General features: G+C 43.9%; 1 protein-coding gene across 8 annotated transcripts in view; it reads left to right on the forward strand.

The window, feature by feature from the left end:
- FN1 (fibronectin 1) overlaps positions 1-11,980 on the forward strand; it is a 90,778-nt gene extending 78,798 nt beyond the window's left edge. For 4 of the 8 annotated variants that reach the window (XM_029069112.1, XM_029069113.1, XM_029069114.1 and 1 more), the window contains 8 exons: positions 444-533; positions 1,464-1,900; positions 3,479-3,617; positions 5,367-5,531; positions 7,510-7,635; positions 9,094-9,200; positions 10,807-10,914; positions 11,168-11,980. In XM_029069112.1, the coding sequence (XP_028924945.1) occupies positions 444-533; positions 1,464-1,900; positions 3,479-3,617; positions 5,367-5,531; positions 7,510-7,635; positions 9,094-9,200; positions 10,807-10,914; positions 11,168-11,242 (1,247 nt within the window). In that variant the 3' untranslated portion in view covers positions 11,243-11,980. The remainder of the gene's footprint in view (positions 1-443; positions 534-1,463; positions 1,901-3,478; positions 3,618-5,366; positions 5,532-7,509; positions 7,636-9,093; positions 9,201-10,806; positions 10,915-11,167) is intronic. The other 4 variants (XM_029069115.1, XM_029069116.1, XM_029069117.1 and 1 more) reach the window with 1 other exon arrangement.
- The last annotated feature ends 6,186 nt before the right edge of the window (positions 11,981-18,166 follow it).

Consider the following 18,166-nt stretch of genomic DNA (forward strand, 5'->3'; position numbering starts at 1 on the left):
ATTAAAACTAGCAAATTGTTGCTGTTTGAATCATTGACATCTGGGCAGGAATCAACTCTGTTACATTGTATTCTCCAAAGTGCTTAGTACAGTGCTCTGCACACAGTAACAACTCGATAAATATGATTGAATTGATTTATGGTCCAACAAACCTGGTACATTTGAGCAGTGATCATTAAGTTACTTCTGAGGAAGCGTAGGCATTACTTGGTCCATTAAGTTTGATATTCTCCTCAACGGAAGGAGCAAGCGGGCACAAGAAACATGAAATCAGCCTTTGCATTATGTGTGTGTCAGCTTGAGAGAACTGTGGATTCAAAGCTTGACCACTTGTTTATGGTGGATAGGTGTCTTTATTGTACAGGACTAGATTTCAACAGGGTTGGGTTGGAGAGCAGAGAAGGAAAGAAAGCTGAAGCTTAATGCTCCTATCCTTCCCCTAGGTCTGGAACCTGGAACAGAGTATACCATCTATATTATCGCCCTGAAGAACAACCAGAAGAGTGAGCCACTGATTGGAAGGAGAAAGACAGGTGAAACAATGCTCCACTTGTGTTGAGCAAGTTTGCTCGTGACTGACTAATGAGGTTTCATCTTTACAGGGTGAAAGATGATGTCTCTTTTCAGGGCATTTCTCATGGAACTTAATTTTTTGAGAGAATAATTTGTCTTTCAGTGGCTCTAATTATCCGGCACCATAACGTCTTTCTTTGCATCTGGTGTTTGGTACAGGGCAGAAGTGTTCACTTTTTTGATAATGTAATTAAGCAATGCTGCTGAGCTAGAAGAGCTAGGAGATCTGATTCCTGCAAATCCACTAATGGATTTTGTGGCATTGAGCAAACGGAAAAAGAAAAAAAAAGTATAACTCTATTTTGGTCCTCAAAGTCTAGTCGTGGAGAAGGTTTCACATTTCAATCTGGTCTTTTTTTTTAAAGAAAATAGTCCACTCGTGCTGTCTGCAGCATTTTCTCTTTTATATTACCTCATGAGCACCTTTATGGAGTTGGACAATTGGAAACAGCAAAAAGCTTCTGTGTGCAAAATGCCAGAGCTCTTCATTTGCCCCACATCAGATGAATAGCCTGAGATTTTAACTCTTGAGGTTTTTTCAGTTGAAAAAGAACGATCTCAGTTCATCTTGATGAGGCCGCAATGACACTGTGCCCCTTCATTCAAGAGCCAGAAGGCTCTGTGGGCGCACAGGCTTATAGCAGGATCTAAGTGGAATGACGAATCCAAACTAATACTTGATTTTTTTTTCTGAGCTCTAAAGGGCCTCTGCAAAAAAAAAAAAATTAAAAATCATGAGATTTTTAAAAAGGGGTTGGCATAATCTGAATGTCACTTCCATGTGATTTTGTGATGAAACGGTCGCGGCGCCTAATTAGAAGCCGATTCGTGCTGCTGTTTCCGGGAGCTTAATGCGCTTTGCTTTTTGGGTCTAACCTCTCTTTGGCTAGACGAGATTCCCCAGCTGATAACCCTTCCGCACCCCAATCATCGAGGACCAGAGATCTTGGATGTACCCTCCACAAACGCTGGGTACGACAATGGAAACGGTATCCAACTACCAGGCACTACTGGTCAGCAACCGAGTGTCGGGCAACAAATGATCTTTGAGGAACATGGCTTTAGGCGGACCACGCCACCCACCACCGCCACACCTGTAAGGCGTAGGCCGTTCCCACCCAGCATAGATGAAGAGATTCAAATTGATAACTCCCACCGGGGGGATGCGGACCATCCTTCGTACCCTCGTGTTCTTGGCCTCAATCCAAATGCCTCTACAGGACAAGAAGCTCTCTCTCAGACAACCATCTCTTGGACCCCCTTCCAGGAAAGCTCTGAGTATATCATTTCATGTCAACCCGTTGGGACTGACGAAGAACCTTTACAGGTAACGCTGTTTTGTGTGTGTGTCCTTGGCGAGAATCCAGGGAGCTAAACCAATCACCTGTTTAAAAAAAAAAAAAGTCGTGATTCAAACTAACCAATATAACTCTGCGATATCATACTCCTCCAGGGCCTTAGTACAGTGTTCATGCACACCGTATGTGCTCAATAAATGCAATGGTCGATTGATTGATTGACCTCACACCTAGGAAGCTTTTGAAAGTTGACTTGTTTAAGGTTCCCTGGAGGCCCTGAGTCTGTAAGATCCCTCTGCAATCCCAGTGCCGTGTCAATACTGTACTTTCCCAATCATTGGATATAGTGCTCTGCACCCAAGAAGCGTTCAATAAATATGATTGATTCAATAGCCTTAAAGAAGGAGAGTTCTGCTGATTTCTGCATAGAGTATAACTAATAAATAGAGCAGACTGGTTTCTGGCATGGAAATAGGGAGCGAAATCTTGAAACCTTATACTTAGAATACAAAAGAGAGATCTCATAAATGCCCCCTCTATGCTGAGCTCCCTTCCCCACAGATAAACTCTTCTGTAATAACCCCAAAAAGCAGAACTGAAGAGAATCAGTCTAGTCAGTAGTAATGGGGCTTCATTCCCTGCCAGAACAACCCTACCATTGCCTGGAGTGGTGGGACTGATGCTTTGGTGTCAGCAGCCTTTATCATTTTCATCATTATTGTATTTTCATTTCCTGGCCACTCATAATGCCAGGAAATGTAGTCCTTCCATGTTGCCCTCATGGAGTGTTGTGGTTTTAATCATTCTGATTACTGGATTCTCTCTTTGTTTATTTAAGGGGTGAGAAGAGGGGCTACTCAACTGTGATGTGAGATGTGTGATGTGGTGTGAGAAGCAGCGTGGCTCAGTGGAAAGAGCACGGGCTTTGGAGTCAGGGCTCATGAGTTCGAATCCCAGCTCTGCCACTTGTCGGCTGTGTGACTGTGGGCAAATCACTTAACTTCTCTGTGCCTCGGTTCCCTCATCTGTAAAATGGGGATTAAGACTGTGAGCCCCATGTGGGACAACCTGATTTCCCTATGTCTACCCCAGCGCTTAGAACAGTGCTCGGCACATAGTAAGCGCTTAACAAATACCAGCATTATTATTATTATTATTGATGTGAATTACTGATGTGTGTTACTGATGTGAATCTGCAGCAGTTTGATATACTCTGAATCCACTGATAAACCTTCAGTGGCATTTTCATTGCTGCCTCCTTGCCTGAGGCTGAGGGTGGCGGGTCTCCTCCTGATTTGGAGATAGATGTCTGGAGATGCACAGTGCATGATTATGAACTCCAGGGTCTGCCCCATTTGAATGAAATTGTTCAGCCACTGGGTCCTGGCTATGGAAGACCTCTCACATCAGACAGCCCAGTGATGCTGGACCACCCAGCGATGCCAGATGGGACCCCAGAGAGAGATATCCGGAGGCAGTTCTCACTTTCCAGTTCCTTATTACAGTTAGATGCTTCTAGAGCTGCCCCATGGGAAGGAGGTTAGAACAGCCTATGTGGTTCCTTCACGGTAATGTTTTCCACCTTTCGGGTTTACCAATACTTCCAGTTCCGAGTGCCCGGAACATCTGCCAGTGCCACGCTGACCGGCCTGACCAGAGGTGCTACCTACAACATCATAGTTGAGGCCTTGAAAGACCAGAGGAGACACAAAGTCCGAGAGGAGGTGGTCACTGTAGGGAACACTGGTAGGTCGATGGGTCTGTGATTTGGGCCAAGTTCCTTTCCCCCTAATACCAAACGTTGGGTTCTTTTCCTCCCCAGAAGCTCTGAGTCACCATATTGTCCAAATGCTCCCTTTAAAGAGATGAATCCAACTTCAATCCAGTGTGATTGTCTTTTTTTTCCACTGGATTCTTCAAAGCATCATTAACAAGGCCTCACTTTCACAGAACAAGGCATTGGGTAGGCACCTGGAGGCCAGAAATAGCTACTCCTTTCGATACATGAATTTTTTCCAAGAACCATATAATGACTGGTGTGGGTCTAATGCTCCCCCGATGAGTATTCCTTTAATAGTAATGAGAGGGTTTTGAGCCACTGGTGCAGGTTGGATGTGTGTCCTGGAGTGTTACTTCTATCAGAGAAGCAGCATGGCTCAGTGGAAAGAGCACGGGCTTGGGAGTCAGAGGTCATGGGTTCGAATCCCAGCTCTGCCACTTGTCAGCTGTGTGACTGTGGGCAAGTCACTTAACTTCTCTGTGCCTCAGTTACCTCATCTGTAAAATGGGGATTAAGACTGTGAGCCTCATGTGGGACAACCTGATTACCCTGTATACCCCAGCGCTTAGAAGAGTGCTCTGCATATAATAAGTGCTTAACAAATACCAACATTATTATTATTATTATTCTTTTAAAGAAGTTGTATAGAGAGATTTCTGGGTGAAGGCTGGGAAGGAGAATAGGTCTGGTATTATGCCCCTCATAATCCCGCTGAGAGGCCTTAAATCCAACCTAGAGAAGTGATGTTTATTTCCAGAAGTCTTGACATCAACTGGAGGGGTGATTTAGGTCCCAGAAAGCTGTGAACCCATAAAACCATTCTTCCCAATGTGCTGACCACGAGAAACTGCACTAATCCATTGCACAGGCATTCCAGTTGATTCAACTAATATCACCTGAGGGTTTTCAGACATCAAGGCCACGTTAAACCAAAAAAGAGAGATCATGTTACTCTTTTCTGAGCCCTCCAATCTCTGTTTTGTCTTCTTAGTTGGGCTGATCGTTTTTGTGCTTGCTCAAGAGGGCCATAGATAAGATTGTGGGTGAAGCAGTCCATGATGGCTCATTAGAGGGGGCAAAGTTTGAGATATTAAGTGGTTCATCCGTAACCATGGGGATGGATGCTTAGGGAGACAGCTGTCGCATGGTGCCTGTGTTGGAGACACAGTCCTTCGCTGCCAAGATTACTGGTCTAGTCCTGGCATTGCTGACAGCCTTCCCTAAAGTAGCCCCCAGTTCTTAAAAATGTATCACAAGATTATAAGACGACAACAAATAGAAACTAACGCTAAATTAACTTTCCTGAAAAATAACCCATGTCCCAGAAATAGATTGGTAGATGATGGATTTGATTCTTAGCTATTACAATGGAAATGAGCCATCCCTACAAACTAGTTCTGCTGCTATTCTTGCTCCAAGCAATGGTGAAGCTGTGATGTGGGAAACAAGTCAAATTGAGTAGAAATTGATATGAACTAAAAAGCCAATGTTCAAATCATATCCGTCTGTCCCATTAGTCCTCAAGCTCCTCCAAATCAAGTATCTTGTGTCCTACTCCTCCAACATTCTCCACAGCATTTAGTACAGTGCTTGGCACTCAGTAGGAGCACAATAAGTACCATATGTTGATTTATCTAGTATTCAGTGAAGCTTCATTTTTTTCTCCAAGGACGTAACAAACTTTCTGTTGTTTTTAATTGTCTCTCCTTCTCCAGTGAATGGAGGCCTGTCCCAGAGCCCAGACGATACTTGCTTCGATCCCTACACGGCTTCTCAGTACCCCGTCGGAGAAGAGTGGGAACGATTGTCAGAATCAGGCTTTAAACTCTGGTGCCAGTGCTTAGGCTTCGGCAGTGGTCATTTCAGATGTGACTCTTCTAGTGAGTAGTTGGCTTCTGCCCACCCACCCGTCCACTTTCTCCATTTCATGCTCTTGCGCTAACGTCACACCTCCCCATGTTTGGTAGAGGCCACCAGCTCCTCAGAACATGGAGCTGAAGGAGGGGGACCGTTTAGCTTGAAGTATGGTTTTGCATCATCAAGAGATGATGGGAAATTCTACTTGTTGAATAATGCATTATATTGGGGTCACTGCAATTCACCAACCCATTGCTTTATAGCCATTGTAGTTCTGGAACAAAATGTCTTTTTGCTTCACCACTAAGTCACTGCTGTCTGATCAACAGAGACATATTTATTCCCCAAGGTCGAGAAACTTGACCCATAGTTTAAATAACACCAGACCTCTCTGTTCAGTAGCTTTAGAATTTCTTCAAGGGATTCATTTGTTTATTCATTTATTCATTTAAGAGAGCTCTCCCCTAGGCTTCTGGATACTCTTCAAGGGAGACAACAGAATTTTCCAACATTGAACCTTTGTTTATTTACAGGAAATCCCGATCCCTGGTGGCTACCAGTTACTTTCTCAAGATGTTTACTATTAGGCTCCGTTAACAAATTCCTTCAATGGGCTTAGCCAGCTACCAGATGCTGGGATGTCAGGCATTGTTAGCCTTTATTTAAGAAAGGGAAAATGCATCTTCAAAGTAACTCTTTTTTTCTACCCTTCAGGAGAGAACCCTTTTTAAAAATACTCTCCACGCCACAAAAAGACTTGATGCAGTTTCAGCAGTAGTAGGTGGTGGTGTTCAGTGGTGGAAAAAATCAGGAATATATATGTGTGAAAACAAGTTGTGTTTCTTGTTGATAGAAGTGCCTAACTTTTCCATTTGCAGCAGTATTAGCTTGATGATTCCTGTGTGCAAGTAGACTTGGTCTTCAAACTTGATTTAAATGGGGTTTAGAAAAATCGAAACGTCTGATTCTGCCTCCTGAAAACTCAAGAACCATCTGGTTGGAACACTAAACCAAAATGTGATTTAGATGTGTGCCATTTATTAACTGGAAATTTGGAGTTTAGGGTTGTGGGGGGAGGAGGAAGGTTGTGCTTTTGTTTTGTCTTCACCCAAGTAAGAAAGGCTTCTCAGACACAGTCTGAGTGTATTCAATTGAGTGTATTCGATTGAGTGTATTCAAGTGTCTGTGTCTTGAACTGGAACTTTGACTTTCTGTTTCATCTGTTGAGTTTCATCCTGTGGCATGAGGGTTTACAATTGTCTTTTTGTTGATAATGAATTAAGTTATGGGGCCTAGATCATCAGATCTGTGGGGATTATTACTGCCTGTTTCTGTCTTGTCCTCAGGGCTCTGCCTTCCCTAAAGAGAACCAATCCCTGCTGCTAGATTCTTTTCTTTGTTCGTTTGTTTTGTTGATTTTATTTTGGGTTTTTTAACGGTACTTGTTAAGTGCTCATTTTGTGCCAAGCACTGTACTAAGCACTGAAGTACATACAAGATAATCAGATTTAGCACAGCCCCTGTCCCATTTGGGGCTCAAAGTCTAAGTAGGAGGGAGCATGATTTGATCCTCCTTTAACACATGAAGAAACTGAGGCACAGAGAAGTTTAAGTGACTTGCCTAAGTTCACAGCAGACAAGGGGTGGAGCCAGTATTAGAACCCAGGTCTTCTGACTTCCAGGCCCATGCTCTTTAAGTCTGCTGTCCACCTTTAGTTCTTCTACAATTTAACCCTGTGGCCAGAATTCCCAGGGAATGATTCTCCTTCCCTACTTCTTCTGCCATATTGGAGGTGGAGCTAGTTAACGTCAAATACAAAATCCACTGAAGCCTCCGAAAATTCTCTGTGATGCCAGAGGAGTATTTCTAAGGTCCCTCCCTTCAAATTTGTGATTTGGATCTTCGACATTTTGGCATCACCCTTTCTGGGGAGTCAGGCATGGCTGGTAGGAAACAGAATGTACAGATCTGCCTCATTATTCTTTCTTGTGCTTGCTCAGAATGGTGCCATGACAACGGGGTGAACTACAAGATTGGAGAGAAGTGGGACCGCCAGGGAGAAAATGGACAGATGATGAGCTGCACGTGCCTGGGCAACGGAAAAGGAGAATTCAAGTGTGACCCCCGTATGTATCTGTAGACATTGGCATGGCCGATGCAATTGATTGATTAAGCTCTGATGATGTGTGAGCAGTGCCCGAAGGAGACTGGGGGTATATCAGTCAGTCAATCAATTACTAGTATTTATGAGCACTTAACTGTGTGCAGAGCACTAAGTGCTTGGAGGAGTATAACACCACAATTGAGCTGACACATCAGACCCTGTCCCTGATCACTGCTAAAGGCAGGAAAGGCACATACAACACCATTCTAACCCTCCCAATATTTAGATCCGAGCTAGAACTACTGAAACTCGGAAGCAGTTTCAGTAAAAAAAAGTTCCCATAAGGAGTTTCAGTATCCATGGAAGGATCTGGGTTCATCCATCTCCTTTTTGAATGGAGAAGAAACTGAGCCAACACAGAGACTGATTTTAAGTAACTACAGTAACGTTTTATAGCATTTTCTTCAGTAGCTTGTTTCCAAAGAGTTGATGCATATTTATATGATTGCTGTGTTAATTTTATAGTCCTAATGATCAGATTTCTAAATGATCATTTCCACCTTATCATTTAACCTTTGCCACCATAAAGCATGTTTTTTGGTGGTCCCATCCCAAGCTGACTCAGTATTGCAGCTTTCATACATATTTTTCTCATTAAGAAAAGCTATTCTGTATTATGGTTATAACACAGCACAGATAATGATTGGTTGTTATAGCTTCTGGTCATATGTCAGGGGTTTCTGACCAATCAACATCCTTCTGCTGCTCCAGGAAGCAGGAGAAATTGGGGCCGGGGAGTTTTCTGGAGGAGCCACCGGGTAGGGAGAAGAGGGAAAGTAGAGATAATAATAATAATTGTAGTATTTGTTAAGCGCTTACTATGTGCCAGGCACTGTTGTGAGCAGTGGGGTGGATCCAAGCAAATCGGGTTGGTCCCAATCCCCATTTTGCAGATGAGGTAACTGAGGCACCGAGTAGTGAAGTGACGTGCCCAAGGCCACACAGCAGACAAGTGGCGGAGCCAGAATTAGAACCTGTGTCCTTCTGACTCTATCTCCTCTATTCTTCGGACTCTATCTCTTATTTGAGAAGCAGCATGGGGAAAATGGAGATGGGAGTTACGGGAGAGGAGAGGAGGAGGAAAGGAGTAGTTGGAAAGGAGGGTGGGAAGAGGTTGGCCAAAATGGGCTTAACCCCCTGCTGGACCTCAGACCTATTTTCCCCTCTAAAGCCTAAGTCCAGTCCCTCCAGCCACAGCTCCCTCCATGATGACTCCACATTTCTCCCGACAATTTTGACCCTGCCCTGCTCCCTCCCAGCCATCCAACATCACTGTCCATCATCAGACTGGCCTTTCCACCAGCACAGAAAGGTCCCTGACAGACAATCTCAGAGAACCGAACAGTCCCTGTTATGTTTCCTGACTGGCTTGGCCCTGACTTCCCCTCTAACATCCTTGGTCTCTGGTTTCTTTCTCCAGATGAGGCGACATGCTACGATGATGGGAAGATGTACCATGTAGGAGAACAGTGGCAAAAGGAGTACCTGGGAGCCATCTGTTCTTGCACTTGCTTTGGAGGACAACAGGTAGGTGAATCTGGCGACTGGGTTATTGGAGTAGCATGTAGAGGGGATGCATTCTTGTTGTCTTGGCCCAAGAAGAACATTGAAATGAGGAAATGACTTAAAACTCCATTAAGTCTTGGGATGGAGATCTGAGGTACCATTAAGGGGAGGCACTCTCAACTTTTTCACCTTTTTCCAATTCCTGGGCCTTGCAGCTGAGGTTTGGAAAAAGTGAGAAGCAGTGTGGCCCAGTGGAAGGATCTTAGGTCTGGGTGTCAAAGGGCCTGGGTTCTAATCCCAACTCTGCTACTTATCTGCTTTGTGACTTTGGGCAAGTCACTTCACTTTTCTGTGTCTTGGTTACCTCGTTAGGACTGTGAGCCCTATGTGGGACAGGGACTGTGTCTACCCTGATAATTTTGTGTTTACTCCAGTGCTTATTATGGTGTCTGGCACACAGCAAGAACTAGACTGTAAGCTAGTTGGGAGCAGGGAATGTGTCTGTTGTTGTACTGTACTTTCCCAAGCACTTAGTACAGTGCTCTGTACACTGTAAGCACTCAGTAAATATGTGTGAAAATGAAAAATTTCAAAAAGTATACCATTTTAAAGTATTGCAGGCAGAGAATAGATGTCAGATGGGATTAGGGAGCTGAAGTGTTTTTAGTCAAGTGAAATGAGCAGACTTACAAAAGGTAGACTTAGAAAGAAAGCATTACATTTTCCTAATGGCCTATGGATTTATGGATAGAAACATTCTGAGTTCTAGCCAAAAATATCAGCAGATTCGAAAAGAATTTGGCTAAATACATGGATGAAATTCCTAATGGATTACTTGAGGGAAGTTAGTCCAGCCATATGGCTGAGTATCCGGAGTCAGAGAACCTGAGATCTTATCCTGGCTCTGCCACGTTTTAGCTGTGTGACCTAAGGCAAGTCACCTAACTTCTCTGTGCTTCAGTTTCCTCATCTGTAGAATGGGGATTCACCTCCCCTTTAGACCGTGGGCCCCATGTTGGGCAGGGACTGTCTGACCTGCGTATCTTGTCTGTACCCCAGCGCTTAGCAGAGTGCTTAACAAATACCAGTGATTAGCATTATCCCAGTTGCACCAGTGATCTGCCCCAGCAATGACCCTGCCCATCGTCTCATCCTCCGTTGTTTTCGAGTCAGTCCTGTTTATTGAGTGCTTACTGTGTGCAGAGCACTGTACCGAGCGCTTGGGAGAATACACTATAACAATACACAGACACATTCCCTTTCCACAATGAGCTTACAGTTTAGAGGGGGAGACGGAAAATAATATAAATAAATTACAGATATGTACATACGTGCTGTGGGGCTGGAAGGGGGGGATTACTAGGCAAGGGATGGTGCTGGGTCATTGCCAGTCCTCTCGACTCAGCACTCCCACGGTCAGATCCTAGCCTACTATTCCCTGTCCGGGTTGGGATTTTAGCCTTGCCTTCAGCAGAGACTAAGAAGACACAGAGCAAGGCTCCGAGCGGAGTATGCTGCTCTGACCTTGTTGCTTTCAAAGGGAGAGTCAGGCTCACAGCCCTCGAAGAAGAGCGCACGATGGTCATATCCCTGCTGTTCTCAGACCCCTTCTCTTCTGTTCTGGCAGGGCTGGCGCTGCGATAACTGCCGTAGGCCTGGTACCGAGACCGTATCTGAAGGCTCCGCTGGGCATTATAATCAGTATACCCAGAGATACCATCAGAGACCCAACACCGTAAGTGACCAATGACCACCGCCACCCCCAAATGGCCCTCCCTTGTCCCCGTCCCCTTTCCTCGAAATGGATTTTGTCTTGAAGTCGTTTCCCATAAATTTGCTATGAGGCCGGCTGATGCATTTGAACTCAAAATCTGTGACGTTCAAGTTAAGGGTTGAAGCCTCCACCGTCCCAGAGGCAGAAGGTTAATTGCTTTTCTGTTCCTTTTACCATATTGATCACTAATGTTTTGTTTCCTTCCTTTGGACAGAATGTGAATTGCCCTATTGAGTGCTTCATGCCTCTAGACGTCCAGGCAGACACACAGACTTCTCGGGAAAAGTAAAATCTTGTCCCCATGAAGCATGAGGAAGCGTGTCTGGAAAGGCACCAGCCAGACCGGAGTGATGCAAGCAAACCAGATCGTTAACGCTAATAATTAAAAAGAAAAAATGTCCAATGTCCACTGCTCTGGAGTAATTTCCCCAGCTTAAGCTCAGCTCATGGCTTCTACAAGCATCACCCTGGGAGTGTTTCTGACTTTCCTCGATAGATAGCAGTACGGTGTCGGTTCAGCCAGGGTTGAAGACCGTTCAGTGGGTTGCTGTTGTTTTTTATTTTTTATCTTTTGGAGGAATGAGTTTAATCTCACAGTTTGGTTGGGATCGATGCTTGGCGTGAGAGCACATGAAGTCAACCCCACGTTCTGCATGGAAAGGAGCTACTAAACTTAGATGTGGGAAAGTCCACCAAACACTTCTGCTTTCACTTAACTTGAGCGGCCAGCAATAACGTAGGAACCGTATACCCCTCTCCCTGTGATATTTAAAATATGCACAGTCCTATTTTTTCTAAATGATTCTAGTAATTTTCTAGCAATATCTATCTCTTACCTGTTATTTATCAATTTTCCCCTTAAGTGATTTTATATGGAAAAAGAAAATTGTATTGAAGACACCTAGAATGCAGTTGTCAAGAGGAATTTGGTGTAATTATGGTTGCTGATTATTTTTTATACTGTAAGTGCCAAAGCTTTACTACTGTGGAAAGACAACTCTTTTAATAAAAGATTTACAAACCAGAATTCTAAGGCAATAGGTCACTTTCTGTGAGGCCAATTGGGGATTTGAATGAAGCTGTACTTTGGGTGAAATAATTCTAAGTTTGATGCTTCCAAATAATCATTCTAATTATTATTTATTTCGTGCTTCCTCTGTGCTAAGTCAGTACAAGGTTATGAGATTGGATATAGTTCCCTGTCCCACATAAAAGCTCAATCTATTTTATCCCCATTTTACACATGAGGAAACAAGTCAGAGAAGTTGTTGCCTAACATCACACAGTAGGCTGAGGCAGAGCTGGAGCTCAGACTTAGATCCCCGGATTCCCTGTCCCATGCTCTTTCCACTAGGGTTGGCTGCCGCCAGTTCCAATTAATCCCTGGTATTTATTGAGCACCCAGTAATAAGCATGTGGAAGAGTACAATATATGGAGTAGATGTAGATGATCTCTTCCCACAAGCATTTAATAGATTAGAAGGGGAGACAGACATAAATTAGAATTACAGTTGGTTATGTACATAAGTTCTGTGGGGCTGGGGGAGGGTAGAATATCAAAGTGCTTCAGAGAAACAGATCCAAATAGCTGAAGCAGAGGGGATGGGTAAGTTATGGAAGTGAGGAATTTGTCAGGGGAGGCCTCTGGGATGAGCTGTGTTTGTAATAAGGCCTTGAAAGTGGGGAGAGGGATGGTCTGTCATGTATGAAGGAGGATAGAGTTCAAGAGGGAGGATGTGAGCAAGAGGTTGGCAGTGGGATAGACAAGATTGAGGTCCAGTGAGAAGGTTGAGAAGTAGCATGTTGTGGGCAGGGAATGTGTCCATTTGTTGATGTAATGTACTCTCCCAAGCACGTAGTACAGTGCTTTACTATGTGCAGAGCACTGTTCTAAGTGCTGGGGTAGACACAGGGGAATCAGGTTGTCCCACATGGGGCTCACAGTCTGAATCCCCATTTTACAGATGAGGTAACTGAGACACAGAGAAGTTAAGTGACTTGCCCACAGTCACACGGCTGACAAATGGCAGAGCTGGGATTCGAACTCATGACCTCTGACTCCAAAGCCCATGCTCTTTCCACTGAGACATGCTGCTTCTCCATGAATGAATGGAGCAGGGTGCACAGGCTGGCTTGTAATAGGAAATCAATGAGGTAAGGTAGGAGGGTGAGAGCTGATTGCTTTAAAGCTCCCCACATTCATAGCCCTCCGATAAATCTTTGCCAAGTAATTCACTTGTACTTATTGAGTGCTTACTGTGTGCAGAGCACTGTGCTAAGTGCTTGGGGGAGTACAATATAACAGCAAGCACACTCCATAGCCAACCAGCATTTATGTACTTATTTTTACCCTCCTCAGCACTCCTTTATAATCTGTGTACCCAGTTATTTATTTTGACCTCTGTAAATTTTTGTATGTCTCCCCTGAGTGTAAGCACTTGGGTGAGAGCAGCAGCTTGGCCTAGCAGATAAAGCACAAGCCTGAAAGTCAGAAGGACCTGGGTTCTAATGCCAGCTCCACCACTTGTCTGCTCTGTAACCTTAGGCAAGTCACAACTTCTGCGCCTCAGTTACCTCAGCTGTTAAAAGGGGATTAGAATTGTGAGCTCCATGTGGGACAGGGATTGTGTCCAACCTGATTGGCTTGTGTCCACCCCAGAGCTTAGAACAGTGCCTGGCACATAGTAAGTGCTTAACAAATACCAGAATTATTATTTCGGATTCAATTAATCGGGGTGAACACTGTACTGAGTGCTTGAGGAAGTATTATACAACAGAGTTGTAAGCTCCTGCCCACCAGAAGCTTAAAATTTACACTTGGTTTACTGCACTTCACCAAGTAGGTTCTCAAGAAATACTACTAGTACTGCCATAGTTTTGGCAAACAGCCTCCTTTTCTTTCTGAAGGCAGAAAATATGGCAGCTTTTTTGAAGTCCTGTGGCATTTCACTTATTGACCAATTGTAAAGGTGACTGAGTAACTTATTTCATCCATCTACACTGGAATCTATCGGATGTGGGAGCTTAGTAGATAGACTTCCTTGATACGTGAGCCTAGGGCCACATTGCTAAAGTACTGCAAAAGTGAAGCAAAAAGCCCTTGACCAATCAAAACCTTCAAAGGAATAGAGGAGATGTGAAATCTCACCTGAATCTAAATAGAAATAGAAAGTCTGCCTGACTCCTCTGAAGAGTTGTAAACCTCTGATTAAAATTTTCTGCAAAGAATATTTTAATCAGAAATAGAATGGAAAAGAATGCAGAAAGATATATAAAAACTACACACCACAACAAGAGACTACAAAACAGGCAGTCAACCCCTTTTTATCTTGATTAACCTTTCCCATGGGGATAAAGAGAAAATGACTCACCTCATGTCCCAGGCCAAAACTTCGAGCAAAGTAGTGTCAGAGAAGGAAGTACTAGGCCTGGAGCTCCTCCCCATCCATAAACACCAAACCACCACTCTCTCCACCTACAAATCATTATTAAGGTCACATCTCCAAGACACCTTCCAAAATGAAGCCCTCTTTTCCCCAGTTTCCTCTCCCTTCTGCATCATTGGGCATTTGATATTCAACCCACCCTCAACCCCACAGAACTAATGTACATATTTTAAAATTACACATTATAAATTATTTATTTACATTAATGTCTGTCTCCCGCTCTAGGCTATAAACTTGTGGGCAGGGAACATATCTTTCAACTCTTGGTTTATCCTACTTTCCCAAGCGCTTAATAAAGTGTTCTGCACAAAGTACTCAATAAATATCATTGATTATTGATTGATAATGCTGTGAAATGGAGATAACCAAGCCCTTTGCTGGGTAATTGAGTTCTCCCCCTTTCTTCCCTACAATAATAATAATAATTATGGTATTTGTTAAGTGCTTACTATGTGTCAAACACCATTCTAAGTGCTGCGGTAGGTACAAGGTAATCAGGTTGTTCTGGGTGGGACTCACAGTCTTAATCCCCATTTTATCCCATCTGTAAAACTTCTCTGAGGCACAGAGAAATTAAGTGGTTTGCCTAAGGTCACACAGCAGACAGGTGGCAGAGCTGGGATTAGAACTCCCTTGCCACTTCCAACAAGGCTTCTGTATGGATGTTTTGAAATGACATGTTTCTCAATCTTAGCAAAGATTGATTGCAGTTGTTCACTGCAGCACAGACTAACAGGCCATTCTGTTTGGCCTCTCATCCTCAGTCTCTTTTGTGGACTCCTCTTCTGTCTCCCACCCTTTAACTGTGGGAGTCCATCAAGGCTAAATTCTGGGTCCCCTTCTATTCTCCATCTACACCCACTCCCTTGGGGAACTCATTCGCCCCCCAAGCCTTCAACTACTATCTCTACCAGATGATTCCCAAATCTACGTCTCCAGCCACGATCTCACTCTCCTCCTCTGCAGTCTCATATTTCCCCCTGCCCCTCAGGTCATCTCTACTTGGATTTCCTGCTGATACCTCAAATTTAACATGTCCAGAATAAAACTCATATTCCTTACCCAAACCCTATCCTCCCTGTGACTTTCCCATCACTGTAGACAGCACCACCATTCTCCTAGACTAATAAACCTGTAACCTCAGTGTTATCCTCGACTCATCTGTATCATTCAACCCAAATATTCAATCTGTCACCATATCCTATGGGCTCAACCTTCTCAACATCGCTAAAATCTGCCCTTTCCTCTCCATCTAAACTGCTACCATGTTAATCCAAACATTGATCTTATCCCACCTTAATTACTGCCTCAGCCTCAGTGCTGACCATCCTGTCTTCTGTCTCTCCCCCAATTCGGTCCATACCCAGATCATTTGTCTACAAAATTATTCAGTCCCTATTTCCCCACTCAAGAACCTCCAGTGGTTGCCCATCCACCTCCACTTCCTTACCATCAGCTTTAAAACACTTGATCACCTTGCCCCTTCCTACCTTACTTCCCTGATTTCCTCTGATATTCCTTTAATGCCAAACTATTCACCGTACCTTAATCTCATCTATCTCACCACTGTCACCTCACCTACATCTCTCCTCTGGCCTAGAACATCCACTCTCTTCATATCTGACAGATGGTCACTCTCCCCACCTTCAAAGCCTTATTAAAGCCACATCCCCTCCAAAAGGCCTTCCCTAAGCCCTCATTTCCTCTTCTCCCACTCCCTTCTGTATCACCCTTGTACTTGGATTTGCACCCTTTATTCACCCTTTACTTAGCTCCATAGCACTTATGTACCTATTTGTAATTCTTTATATTAATGTCATCTTTTTCCCCTCTAGACTGTAAGTTTGCTGTAGGCAGAGAACAGTTCTAACAATTCTGTTACGTTGTACTCTCCCACGTGCTTAGTAAAATACATACAATCAAGTGCTCAATAAATATGATTGATTCATGGCTCTGGACTGCAGTAGGGACTACATCAAAAGTTGGAGCAAGAGCCATGTCATCCTAATTTGGTAGCCATACAAGCAAGACAGCTAGAATGTGACTTTTGGGGTGTGATTTGGATGGGGTGTAAGCAGCAGCATGGCTCAGTGGAAAGAGCCCGGGCTTGGGAGTCAGAGGTCATGGGTTTGAATCCTGGCTCTGCCACTTGTCAGCTGTGTGACTGTTGCCAAGTCACTTAACCTCTCTGTGCCTCAGTTACCTCATCTGAAAATGGGGACTAACTGTGAGCCTCACATGGGACAACCTGATTACCCTGTATCTACCCCTGCGCTTAGAACATTGCTCTGCACATAGTAAGCACTTTACAAATACCAACATTATTATTTGGATAGAACATGATGGAAGAAATAGGTTTATGGTGACATATCACTACTGCGAACTGTTTATAACCCAGTGCAACTATCAGGAATATTTGTTTCAAGCAACACTGAAGAATCACTTGGCAATAATGTTATCAGGGGTTTTTCAGCATTGCATAGGGGACCAATCGCAACACTTGTTACCATTGTGTAATGGAAAGCGAACTTTAAACTGTTGCAAATTCATTCTAATTGCCTGAAACAAGCTTTAGGAGATTTTTCTCCTTTGCAAACCTTGAATTTCACCCAGTGTGACAGAAGCCACATCTTCCTTTGACTGCTTTTGAACGTTCTTCCCCCAACCCATCAATTACCGTAGAAACAATAGTTGACATTTTTCTGATTACTTGAGGATTTCCAGGCATGCAATGACTTGGTTGTAGGCAGAATGTCTATATTATTCTCCATAGGGCATTGTGCTTGACGATGGAAGGCAGGGATATTGTACTCTCCCAAGTACTCTGGAACTCAGTAAACCCTCAATAAATACCACTGATTGAGATGCCAACTTTTCCCTTGGAGAGTGAGGCTTGGTGCTTTAGGAAGGAATGAGGATTAGGAGAAGAGAAGCTTCAACTATCTAAAAGTTCAGAACACTACCATTTTGGGTCTTCTCAGCCCTGATTGGAAACTCGTAGGTTTTGCCGGATGTGGGATGAGCAAGTGTTTGAATCAAGGTCAGAAACTTGTGGGAGCATTTGCCCCCCAATGCCCCTGACGAGGGAGGAACCTATGGTGGAAGAACGTTTAGCCGATGTTGAATGTTCTTGCCCTCACTTTATATTCTTTCTTTGGCTGTGTGGAGCCTGCTCTACTCCTTAAAATGCAATGGCAGTGTGGGTGGGTCAATATCCACCCTCTTTGTTTAAGCTTCTCAGGAGTAGGGATCCAATCTGCTAACTCTACTATACTCTACTATCCCTAGCATATAGTACAATACTCTGCACACAGAAAACCCTCAACATATATTATGATAGTACTTATTTAGTGCTATGTGTCCAGGACTATTCTAAATACTGAGGAAGATGCAGGATAATCAAGTCGGACAGAGTCCCTGATCTACTTAGAGTTCAAGTTTAAATAGAACGAAAATTGAATCCCCATTTTATAGTTGAGGAAACTGAGACCCGGAGTTAAGTTGATTTGCCAAAGGTCATATGGCAAGAAAGTGGCAGAGCTAGGAGTAGAACCCAGTTCTCCTGACTCCCAGGTCCATGTTCTGTCCAGTGGGTCATGCCATTTCCCTATATATTGATCAACTGCGTGTTCTTGGTTTGGTTTCGGTCTGCACAGCCTCGTGTCCCTTAAGCCTTTACATCCTTCCACTTGGTCTGCACGGTTCTTCCACTGTTCTGCAATAGGACATGAAGTCTTCGATAAGTGTCCGCTCTGTCCAGGTTGTCA

Source organism: Ornithorhynchus anatinus, chromosome 7 (assembly GCF_004115215.2).
Source record: "Ornithorhynchus anatinus isolate Pmale09 chromosome 7, mOrnAna1.pri.v4, whole genome shotgun sequence".
NCBI classification, from domain to species: domain Eukaryota; kingdom Metazoa; phylum Chordata; class Mammalia; order Monotremata; family Ornithorhynchidae; genus Ornithorhynchus; species Ornithorhynchus anatinus.